The following is a 12,373-nucleotide window of genomic DNA, read 5'->3' as shown; positions in this document are numbered from 1 at the left end:
GAATGCAATTCATTTCATATTATACATATAGAGCCCAATTTTTCAAGTCACCAATTGTACAGAAAGTATTTTCACACCATTCGTGTCTTCATACATGTACTTAGGGTAATGATGTCTAACTCATTCCACCATCATTCCTACCCACTTGCCCCTTCCTTTCCCCTCCCTCCCCTTTGCCCATTCCTCCCATGCCCCATCCCCCATCGCCATTATGTAAACCCCTACATTCTAATATTTTTCTTCACAAAACCATTCCCAGAATTACCATCCTTCACTTTTTGCACATCACATATTCTTTTGGTTCAGCCCTTGAAATGTCTCTTCTATCAGCTTTTCCTTCTCTGGGTTTAAATTAGACCCTCAGTCCTTTATATCCGAAATATGATGGCTCCACTCCACTTTTCCCCACACAAATCCATTTTGCATTAATTTGTTCAACCACTAGAAAACTGTTGCTGTTACTGAGTTTTGACATGTATTTTACAAAGTGCTCAGCATACAAAATGGTTCAGGGTCCTTGCCTAGAAGAGCAGCCAGATTGGTGGAAGGGACAGAGAAATAGGTACTTTATAATTATAGACTACATACAGTGTGGTTATTCTGAGGGCAACAAGGCATTATGCAAAGTGCACTGGGAATCCAGAAGGATTGGGAAAGTTGAGAGACTTGACTTCTCATCTATTTCACACGTGGCACTATCATTCAAACTTATATTTAAAGAATGGAAAGCATTTGCAAGGGAGAAAAGGGTCAAAAGAGAATTTCAGGAAGACACAAGAAACTCCCTTAAGCTTACCTCTGTTAACAGCACTGATCTTTAGTAGATAATTTCCAATCAGAAGTTAACAGACTCATCTTAAAACCAGGGGCACTTTCTACTTGGTATCCCTAGTACTTAACTATATACCTAGACAATAAATATTTGTTGAGCAGTTAAATATATGAATAGGTACATTATGGAATTTGCAAGTCCTTTTTACTATAGCTGGAATTTGGGGTGCCGCAGTCTGGCTGGGCACAATTCAGGAGCCACTTGTCAAAAGAAACGAACTTTATTTTTAGAACACACACACCAAACCACACAGCTCCTCAGGAAAAACCTTCAGAGCTCAACTGCCACCACTGGCTTCCCACAAGCCTCTCAACCTCCCCCACTCCTCCTGCTCTTGAGGCTGATTGGCTGGGTCGGGTGGGCAGAGCCAAAAAAAGTCCCCCAATGAGCAGCTCCATGGTCGAAAGGGCGGGGAAACAGCCCAATGAGCATCACCACAGAGGAGCCAATCAGTTGGCAGCTAGAAGTTTGCTGGGGCCCCTTCAGCTGTGGCTGTCAACATGGGGCATATTGGAGAAATGGTAGAAATAAACTTCAACTCAATGTTTTCTTTTCTTTGCTCAGGAATATCCAATGACTTTTCTTTGTAAGGGTTTCTCAGCTTTGGTGATTTTCATTTTGTACTAGATAATCTTTGTTGTAGGGACCAACCCATAGATTATAGGATCTTAGAAACCTCCCTGGCCTCTACCCACCAAGCACCTTCTTGTTGTGACAGCCAACAATGTCTCCATGCATTGCTAGAGTATAAACAACCCTCAGTTGAGAAGTTCTGAGGATGATCCTAAAGTTATGAATGAATAGTTCTTTTGAATTCTTTTTAAAATTGAATACAGTTTATGAATAAGTCTACCACTTCAAAGTATTTTTATTCAGTTATTCTAAAAAAAAGTAAAATACTGTGTTCAAAATTTTCTTCAGAATATTTCACAATGTAAAAAAATTTCTGTATTTTATAAATGAAATATTCAAAATGGCATCAAGTGAATATGTCAAATCAATATATTATGCTGATTTATAATAAGTTTGAAATTTTTTTAAAAAATGTTTTACAGACACAGTCAACGAGAGAATGAAGAAAGAACCATCGAATCTGTATCTACTGATGGCAAAAACATAACACTAACTAATCCGCTGAATTACACACACTTAGGAATCTCTGTCACACTGCCTGATGGAACTCTCTTTGAAGCAAGGGCAGAAGTTGGAATTCTTACAAGAAATATCTTAATAAGAGGATCTGATAATATAGAGTGGAATAACAAAATCCCAGCATGTCCCGATGGGTTTGACACAGGTAATTTTAGCAGTTATCAGGTAATTTTAGTAGCTGGTATAATCATGATGCATATTTTCAAAATTTAATTGTCATATATTGAAATGCCATATTTTAGTTTCACCTTGTAAATCTGCCTGTGACTTTCATGGAAGTTTTGAAGACCTAGTAGTATTTTTAAGTAACATTATGAAAGTATTTGCAATATATTGAATAAAAATGGTTATTGTTGACACCAGTGGGAGAAATGAGTGCACTTGGATTCTGTTGATAAAGTCTCTATTTTTATGATCCCTTTTATGTTTAGATTAGACCTTGATAATTATGGATTTGAATATCATAAAAAACTGTCCTTTAAATTTACCTAAATGTATAAAACTACATTTGATGATAATCTGTCTAGCAAATATTTGATTTAGCAATTCTTTCCCTCTTTTCAAACTTGTATTCCATGAGGGCAGTGTATGCCCACTCGACCCAGCCAATCAGCCTCAAGAGCCGGAGGAGTGGGGGAGGTTGAGAGGCTTGTGGGAAGCCGGTGGTGGCAGTTGGGCTCTGAAGGTTTTTCCTGAGGAGCTGTGTGGTTTGGTGTGTGTGTTCTAAAAATAAAGTTCGTTTCTTTTGACAAGTGGCTCCTGAATTGTGCCCAGCCAGACTGTGGCATTTGGTGGCCTGTACAGGGAATGAACCTGCAACTTTGGCATATACAAATTGCAGATACAGCTTGGATAGTAACCTTTTCTTCAATGAAATGTATAAATAAAACCCATTAGATTTGACACAAATAACCTATGTTCTGATTTCATTTCATCTGCTTCAAGTCTCACAAAGTACATGAAATCAAGTTTCAAAGATAATACCTCCTATCTTGTCCACTCACTATAATTTTAAGAATTAAAATTATATTCTAATGTTATATAAAATTGCATTAATTTTGCTAATCCCTAGTTTGGAGAAAAACTTCAGAAATAATAAAACAAAATACCTTTATCAGGATTCACTCAACCATTGAAATATTTCTTTGGCTTCTTCTCTAACAAATGCTTCAGTAAGTATTCTGGGGCATGCAAAGGGGACAAGATAGGGTACTTATCCTTTGTACCATCTAGAAGAGGATATGAAGTGAATGCATGTATTTATGTTCCAGAATAAGGTTGCAATGATATTGAATGAAAAGATGCAATTAGGTATGGAGGAAAATATTTCTTTATATAATAAAAGAAGATTGCAACATGGTCTTTTAAGATTCTCTTAAAATATTTTTAAAGGTGAATTTGCTACACAGACATGCCTCCAAGGAAAGTTTGGAGAAGAAATAGGAAGTGATGAGTTTGGAGGCTGCATTATGTTTCATGCTCCTTTACCTGATTCTAACATGGTAACCGGAAGAATAGAATATGTAGAGGTAAGAAGCATTATCGTTAAATCACAGTGGCTTAACTAAAGTTATCTGTATAATGAAAATGTATTAATTTCCTCCTGTTTGATATACTCTGCTTATAATCTGACAGGGAAGACAGATAAAGAAGGGAAGGTGAGAATGAGGGAGGGAAGAAATTATAGCAAAATCCATAACCCGTCCTGGGCACACCTAGACCTCATTAATGATGACAGATCAATGCCTCCATTTCATGATACTCTCCCCTAAGATATGTTACACACATGTAACATCCGAGATATGAACTGACTCAGGTTGCCAGGGTCAATTTATATAGTAAATATTAGCAATGGTTATTTTTCTATTTTTAGATGGGGAATGAAAATAAATAGATGATCTAATATTTTCTTTCCTTATTCCATGAGTTTATATTAAACACACACACAAATTCACACATTCATACATTTGGCCATCCTTAGTATTAGACCTATTCTAGAGTCATACCAACTTGGCTTTGAATGGAGTGGAGCTTTGTGACTGTGATCAAGATGCACAACCTTTTAAAGAAACTTCAGTTTCTTCATCTTCAAAATGAAGTTTAGTGACCAGACTCAACTTTGTAGTATTGTGACAAAGACTGTGATTTTGCATGTAAAAACACTTAATATAATATTAGGTACATGGCGAACATTCAGAAGTTTTTCTTATTATTGTATAATAACCAAAGTAAAGAAAGCAAAAGATCTTTTAAGAGATTTCCTTTTGCAAAACACAATTTGTATTAGACAGAAGTAAAAAGTGAAAGCCAAAGATGGCTTTTGTTCATTTATTCATTCATTTTCTCACAAGCATGGTCTTTTATACATGGTCTAAAATAAGCTGGATTGAGAATAAAATAACATTTTCAAACAATAAATAATATGGAAGATATTAATGTATTAGTAATTAATTTGTAATTTTGAACCAAGGAAAAAAAGAGCAGGGCAAACTGTGAGTCTATGTAGATTAATAACTGTGATTTCTGGGCTTGACAGGTATTCCATGCTGGCCAGGCTTTCCGGTTGGGGCGATATCCAATACATTGGCACCTACTTGGAGATTTACAGTTTAAATCTTATGTAAGAGGTTGTGCAATTCACCAAACCTATAATAGAGCTGTTACCATCCATAACACACATCATCTTCTGGTTGAGAGGAATATTATATATGATATCAAGGGAGGAGCATTTTTTATAGAAGATGGTATTGAACATGGCAACATTCTGCAATATAACTTGGCAGTATTTGTTCAGCAAAGTACGAGTCTTCTGAATGATGATGTGACCCCAGCTGCATTTTGGGTAACCAACCCAAACAACACCATACGACATAATGCAGCTGCTGGTGGTACTCATTTTGGCTTTTGGTACCGAATGAATGACCACCCTGATGGACCATCTTATGACCAGAATATTTGCCAAAAAAGAGTTCCTCTTGGAGAATTCTTTAATAATACTGTTCATTCTCAAGGTTGGTTTGGACTGTGGATCTTTGAGGAATATTTCCCCATGCAGACGGGATCTTGTACTTCTTCAGTGCCAGTGCCTGCAATTTTTAATTCACTTACTACATGGAATTGTCAAAAAGGAGCTGAATGGGTTAACGGAGGTGCCCTGCAGTTTCATAACTTTGTGATGGTAAACAATTATGAGGCTGGAATTGAGACCAAGAGGATCCTGGCTCCCTATATTGGAGGATGGGGTGAAACTAATGGAGCAGTGATTAAAAGTGCCAAAATTGTTGGTCATCTTGATGAACTGGGAATGGGGTCTGCATTTTGCACATCAAAGGGCCTAGTGCTCCCATTTAGTGAAGGCTTGACTGTATCGTCATTACATTTTATGAACTTTGACCGTCCCAATTGTGTAGCTTTGGGAGTGACATCCATCACTGGTGTTTGTAATGACAGATGTGGAGGTTGGAGTGCAAAATTTGTTGACATTCAGTATTTTTACACACCTAATAAGGCTGGCTTTCGATGGGAACATGAGGCAGTACTGATTGATGTTGACGGTTCGCTTACAGGTAACACTATTTTTCAATTTATGATTCAAATACATTGAAAATATATTTGTGTTAATATAGAGGTGATTTGTTACAGCATATTCATCAGCATTATAGACCTTACCCAGCACCAAACTTTAATAATGTTTTAATAGATAGAGTTTAACATCTGACACAGATGAGACATTCTTTTCTGGAACAGCATCAAACTGTCAGAGCCAGCTTCCAAAAGTGTCTTTTTTCTATCACATTTGCACTTTGATTTTATATTAATGGTAAATTTTGAGCAGTGTATATGGGAACATTGATCACAAAAGGAAGATATTCCAGTTTTAGAACTCTTCCATTTTATATTCAATTGTACAGATATAAAATTATTTTCATGACCACCCAAATTCTACAGCCAGTCATGCCCCAGAGACATACCTCCCAGGTTTATTTGTGTAAGCAATGTAGATAGAATGGATATACCCTTGCTAGAATACTTTTAAAGAATAGGAGTGACAAGCCTGCTATTAACTCTTTTTTTTCTCAATTTAAATTCTCAATTTTGTTTTGTTCAAATAATATATTTAGAAAATTCAATATATATTGTAGGCTAATTTTTTTTTTAGCATTTGAAGACCAGGGTATGTCACAGTTTCTGCACATATTCATGGTTTCTAGAATTTAGTGGCTGTAAATTTTTAGAGATAAAGACTTGTCTAAATAAAACTCTGTGTGTGTGTGTGTGTGTGTGTGTGTGTGTGTGTTACTGAATAAGACTTTTTAGGAGTATGCCACTTGACAGGTAAACTTAGAGATGTTTATAATTATTTTTGAAAGACAAAAGAACATTCATCTCAGTATTTAGATGGACTGAGAACTATTGTGGATAATGTCTGTCTCCTAATTGTTGTGGCTTTTAAGAGGGAGAACATTTGGATGCTTCTGACATATCAATCTTTGTGTAATGCTTATTGATTTACTTAATTCTGCTTAATATTTAATGTTAGTTGGCAGTTTATTAGTTAAGAGTACAGAATCTATAGTCATTCTGCCTGAATTTGAATCCTTTTGTGTGTCTTAACAAAGTTATTTGTTGTACTCCTCATCTTTCATTGTGACTTTCACATATGCTTCAGATCCTGTGTTTTAAATACATTTACAGTAAGGCCCACTGCAGAACCTCTATATGAGGTCTCCTTGCCTCATGCAAACAGAATAATTTTACCAAGACTTTTAGATTTTATTTATAATAGTATAGATCACAGTACCTGTATACCACATACCAGTTTTCTAACATGAATTAGAAATCATGTTCCTTCTGTTTCTTTTCCAGGACACAAAGGGTACACGGTCATCCCACATAGCTCATTGCTAGACCCTTCACATTGCATTCAGGAAGACCAGTGGAGCATCGGATTCCCTGGATCTGTTTGTGATGCTTCAGTCAGCTTCCACCGTTTAGCCTTCAACAAACCTTCCCCAGTATCTCTACTTGAAAAGGATGTGGTTCTTTCAGACTCTTTTGGTATGTGGATTATATTAGTTTAAACCACTGATTTGAGTATGTTTTCCTAAATGTCTGTCATCATCTTCTTGAGTTGTTACTTGATGTTTTTGAACATTGCAAAAAAGCATAATATGTATATCAGAGTTCAGGCAGGAAACAAGCAACACACTCAGTGAGTGTTTGAGAAGCCTTGAATAAATGCATGGACTAGCAAATGTTTGGTTGATCAAGAAGCTTCCAGAAAATATTATGACAGAGAGCAGAGAAGTTGGCATAGCCCTTGGAGCAACACTTTAAAAGTATACCACCACTAAAGACAAATATTTATTATGCTTGATGATTAAGATGGAATTGGAGAGCATTTGCTAGGTCAATAGCTGCATACCAAGTGCCAGGTGCTGTCAATTTACTGAATTCTACCAATATAGATACTACACAATGGAACAATGAATATGTTTAACATTATTACCAACTAGGTTATAATAATTTGCAATCCTTATCCATCATCCATGTGACATATTCACTAGTCAAAAAGAAAAAAATTAATGGGTATGAGGTGGCAATCTTGATTTTCATCTCTCTCAAGTCTGATTATTATATTAATCTCTGTACTTTCCTCTCAAGGATTTAGAACTACTTCAGTTTATTATTGTGTTTGTCAGTTTTTTATTACCATCACAGCTTTTCAAGGTTTCAGTTCATGATCAGTTGGCCTCATTACTTTTGGGCCAATGGTGAAACAGCATATCATTGAAGGAAGTGTTTGGTGGGGCAAACTGCTCACCTCATGGCCAGAATGCAAAAGAAAGAAAGAAGAGCCTGGGGTTATAGGACACCAAGAGAGCAGGAAGTCTCCTTTAGATGGGGGAGGAATGGATATTTGCCGAATTATCATAGTTCGTATTTTTTTTTCTAGGATTTTGGTATTTCTGGGATTTGGGGTATTTTAGTGCCTCTGTTAAAGATTCTTATAAAACTAACACCAATTCATAAGCCTAACAATTTTGTTTTCCCTTGATAATGGATTTTTTTCTGTATTCTTAAAAGAAAATGAATTACAGTTTATTTTGTAAACTTCTTCCTAAATTATTAAGGTAAAAGTTGTTAATTTTACATAAAATCCAATGAAAGACAAAAAGAGAGAGGGAAAAAAGGGGGGCAATTAATCAAAAAACTTTTCTTTGTAGTGTAAGAGATCTTTTCAGATATTCTACTGAAATTGTCAGGCAATCTCTCATGCCAAAAGCATTACTGCACTATATAGATTTTCCCATTACTGTAGTTTAAGTTCAAATTTTCTCAATTATAAAATGTATATGTCATACTCACTGTTAAGTGATAGACTTTTAAAAAGTGATACTTTTAGTCTTATTGCTTAAGATTTCTAAATTGAAACTTAATTGAGGCCAAGTAGAAGTATTTGCTACCAAAAATTAGTCTTTGTTATATAAGTTTTTGTGAATTCAACAGACACAGGAGACAAATAGAGAATCCTTGTATATTTGTATACACTGTAAATCCAGAATTCTAAAGAATTAAGCTGTTAATAGAAATGAAATTATGAAAACCGAGAAATTATACCCCATTTGATTCAAATGCATGATATGTCATGAGCAACTAATAAAAAAAGAAATGAAATTATGTTTAGGTCAATGCTATTTAAAGAATTATATTAATACATTTAAGTACTTTTTGTCCTAGTATTATTTATAATTGTCATCGTGTTTTTTTTTTCCTTTTTTAATTGATTTTATTTTTTTAAATACATGTCAGTGGAATGCATTACAATTCTTATTACACATACAGAGCACAATTTTTCATATCTTTGTATACAAAATATGTTCATGCCAATTCATGTACTTTTTTTGCATTACAATTCTTATTACATATATATACCAAAAATTTTCATATCTCTGTTTGTATATAAAGTATGTTGACACCCAATTCAAGTCTTCCACATGTACTTTGGATAATGATGTCTATCATATTCCATCATCCTTGCTAATCCCCTGCCCCCTCCCTTTCCCTTCCTCCCCTATTCCCTGTCATCGTGTTTTAATCATATCTTTCCTTAAGGAATTAAGTCTCGATTTTGTTTTTAAATACCAAATGAGAAAAGACTCCCATTGACTAAACCAATATTTTCCATTCTCAGTTGTTTTTAAAAGGAGGAATTTCATAAAGGTAGCTACCACTATCATTTGCTTGTTTGCATTCTTCCTCAGGAACAAGCATTGTTCCCTTTCAGAAGAAACGACTGACTCACTCGTCTGGGTGGATGGCTCTGATTCCAAATGCAAATCATATTAACTGGTATTTTAAAGGTGTGGATCATGTAACCAACATATCATATACATCAACATTCTATGGATTTAAGGTAAGCAAAGACTATAAAATGGATCATCTAATCATTGTAACTGCATATCACTCAAATGCAGCCTGTATGCCTATCCTTACAACCACTGTCAGGTCCAGAATGCTCTTGCCTCACAGGTCAACTTATTAAAGTCCAATACTCCCTTCACGGCCCGTTATAAATCTAAGAGTTAAGCCGAAGGAGCCTTACTTGAGAATAGGAAGTAAGCAATCTTTCTGCCATGTTCCCATGATACTGTGCTTGTTATTATTACCATGTTAATAGATTACATTTACTGTGTGTTTATGATGCCTCAGGTACCAACTAAGGGATTTTTATTTGTATCGTGAATTAATCGAACAACAGAAAATTACTTTTAAAGAAGCAATACTTACATGCCCAACACCTAGCTCTATTTCAATTTCTTGACATTCTGTGAATATTTACTTACTATTTTTGAAAATAAATGAAACTTCATAGATGAAGTGGAAGCCCCATATGGTTTGTGCACCCTGTCATTCCCCACCGTCCACCTCTTAATTGAGTGTTTTCCTTCCACACAAGTTCTTCTACTTATACTACATATTTGTGTAGCCTGAAAATCCTATATCGTATTGTTTTAAAGATTTTTCAAACATTACAGAAATAAAAAGTTCTCTGAATACATACATACGTTATGTTAGCTTTATTTCACTGTAACCAAAATCCCCAACATGAACAACATAGAGGAGGAAAAGTAAAAGGTTTATTCTGACTCATGGTTTCTGAGGTTTAGTTTATGATCACCAACTTCTTGCTCTGGGCCCCATATAAGGCAGAACATCATTGTTGCAGGGCAGTGGTGGAAGAAAGCTGCTCAGTTCATGACATCCAGGAAGCAGAGAGAGGAAGAGACCACAGGGAAGGTGAACCCTGCCAGGGAATGCTCACAGTGAGCCACCTTTTCCAGCCATACTCCACAGTTTCCATCCAAGTATTCCATTCAAACTGTGACTGGTTAAGTTATAGCTCTTAATTCTTTCACTTCTGAACATCCCTGCATTAACACAGGAGCTTTTGGGGGAACACCACATATCCAAACTATAACATACATATATACTCACTTACATGTGTATATATAGAGAGAGAGAGAGAAACCAAAAACAGAGACAGATCTTTTTAATGCCTTAGTGATAGAGCTAGCTTTATAGCCAAAAGTGTATAAATGTTAATAAACAGAAATGCAAAATAAAAAGTAAACTGAAACTAAACCTTTTGTCAAAAACAATATAGATGCTAATTATATGTCACTAAAACTAATGTATATTATACATAGCACTAGCATATAAAACAAGTCACATTTTTTGCATACTTCTGTAGGAAGAAGACTATGTAATTATATCACATAACTTCTCTCAGAATCCTGATATGTTTAATGTTATTGATATGAGAAACGGTTCTTCAAATCCTCTGAACTGGAATACTAGTAAGAATGGAGACTGGCATCTTGAAGCAAACACTAGTACTCTTTACTACTTGGGTGTGTATTCAGTATGCAGAAGTGATTATTTTATCTAATTCTTTGTCTAAAGGATGAGAAAATTAAAGATAAATGTATCATACAGTGCTCTGTATTAGCAGGACTTGATAAATATTTGTTGAATGAAAGGACTAGAGACTAAATGTGAGCTAGAAAAGGTCTTGAGTTTAAGAACTTGCATTTTATTTTTGGAGATAGCACCAGAGTGCTTACAGAAAATGAGTACAAAGGACGCTGGCATATTTTTCCATTTTTAATATTTAATAATTTTGTAATATAAGAAGGATTATGAATGAATTTAAATTCTAAAGCATTATTTTTCAAGATATTTTGGCTTTGCATTTTTTAATAAGATATACATTCTCTTAGGATTTCTCTGTATCTATTCCATACATTTAAATTATACCAAATTTGTATCTAAAGAATATTTTCAAAAATTCTATGATTTTTGTTTTCTTTCAAGTACTTTGATCAATATGTTAATTTAAACCACTTTTACTTTACTTTCAGTGTCAGGAAGACGTGACCTTCATCCAATTGAGCCCATTTCTGGAACCTTGGATCCTGATGTGAAAGATGTTACAATTAATTTCCAAGCTTACTGTTGTATTCTCCAGGACTGCTTTCCTGTGCATCCCCCCTCAAGAACCCCAACTCCCAGGAAGCGACCAGCCACTTATAAGTATGTAGGCCTTTTGTAGTAAAAAACCCTTGATACCTCTTGTTGTAATCTTTTTAATGTTACCCCTGAGTGAAATAATAATGCCTTTTTTCCTGGGCAGTGCCTTATAATATATAAGAGTACATCTTGGCCTTAACAACCACACCCAATTAAATAATCTCAAAAAAAATACATGTGAAACCTATTGGCAAACCTCACACTTGCAGAATGTTAGATTTGGATTATTAAACTTGTCCAGCTCCCTTTTTATATAGGTGAAAAAGCTGAAGCTCAGTGATCTCAAGTAAAATTCTTGAGATCACAGAACTTATGGTTGGCACATGCAGTCCAGCACCAGAAATTAAATCTCTTCATTAATCCAGTGTTTTCTTTGCAGGTGGTGCTGCTCTGTAGGATAACCATCATGTTCAAATCTCATAAGATGACTTATTAAATTTTATTTCAAACCTTTTATCTCAATTTTAATTATTCTGATTAAAATAATTTTTGTATCTATCTCTGTAACTTATTTGGCTTTTACCTTTATTTCTCAAATACTACCTTGTATTACTAATTAACATTACTAATAACATAATTTGGATTTGAGGGGTTCCCAAAATCTCCAGTTAATGCAGGAATATTTGGAGGTAAAATGATTTTATTGTGAGAGCTATAACCTAACTGGTCCATCCTAGTTTAAAAGGACTAGGTAGTAACTATAGGCAAGTGGGATGTGGCTGGAGGAGGTGGATCACTGGGGACATGCCTGGAAGAATTCATATTCCCTGTGGCCCTTTTCTCCTCTACCCTTCC

At 35.1% G+C, this 12,373-nt stretch overlaps 1 protein-coding gene across 1 annotated transcript in view; it reads left to right on the top strand.

The window, feature by feature from the left end:
- The window catches only part of Pkhd1l1 (PKHD1 like 1), a 142,378-nt gene that overhangs the window by 84,086 nt on the left and 45,919 nt on the right, over positions 1 to 12,373 (top strand). Inside the window, exons 47-53 of the mRNA XM_026384545.2 lie at positions 1,888 to 2,129; positions 3,377 to 3,513; positions 4,521 to 5,550; positions 6,851 to 7,042; positions 9,250 to 9,401; positions 10,740 to 10,899; positions 11,410 to 11,581. Coding sequence (XP_026240330.2) covers positions 1,888 to 2,129; positions 3,377 to 3,513; positions 4,521 to 5,550; positions 6,851 to 7,042; positions 9,250 to 9,401; positions 10,740 to 10,899; positions 11,410 to 11,581 — 2,085 coding nt within the window. The remainder of the gene's footprint in view (positions 1 to 1,887; positions 2,130 to 3,376; positions 3,514 to 4,520; positions 5,551 to 6,850; positions 7,043 to 9,249; positions 9,402 to 10,739; positions 10,900 to 11,409; positions 11,582 to 12,373) is intronic.

The sequence above is a fragment of the Urocitellus parryii genome, chromosome 7 (assembly GCF_045843805.1).
Source record: "Urocitellus parryii isolate mUroPar1 chromosome 7, mUroPar1.hap1, whole genome shotgun sequence".
NCBI lineage: Eukaryota > Metazoa > Chordata > Mammalia > Rodentia > Sciuridae > Urocitellus > Urocitellus parryii.
The sequence above is the reverse complement of the archived record's forward strand: the minus strand, read 5'-3'. Positions and strand labels throughout refer to the sequence as shown.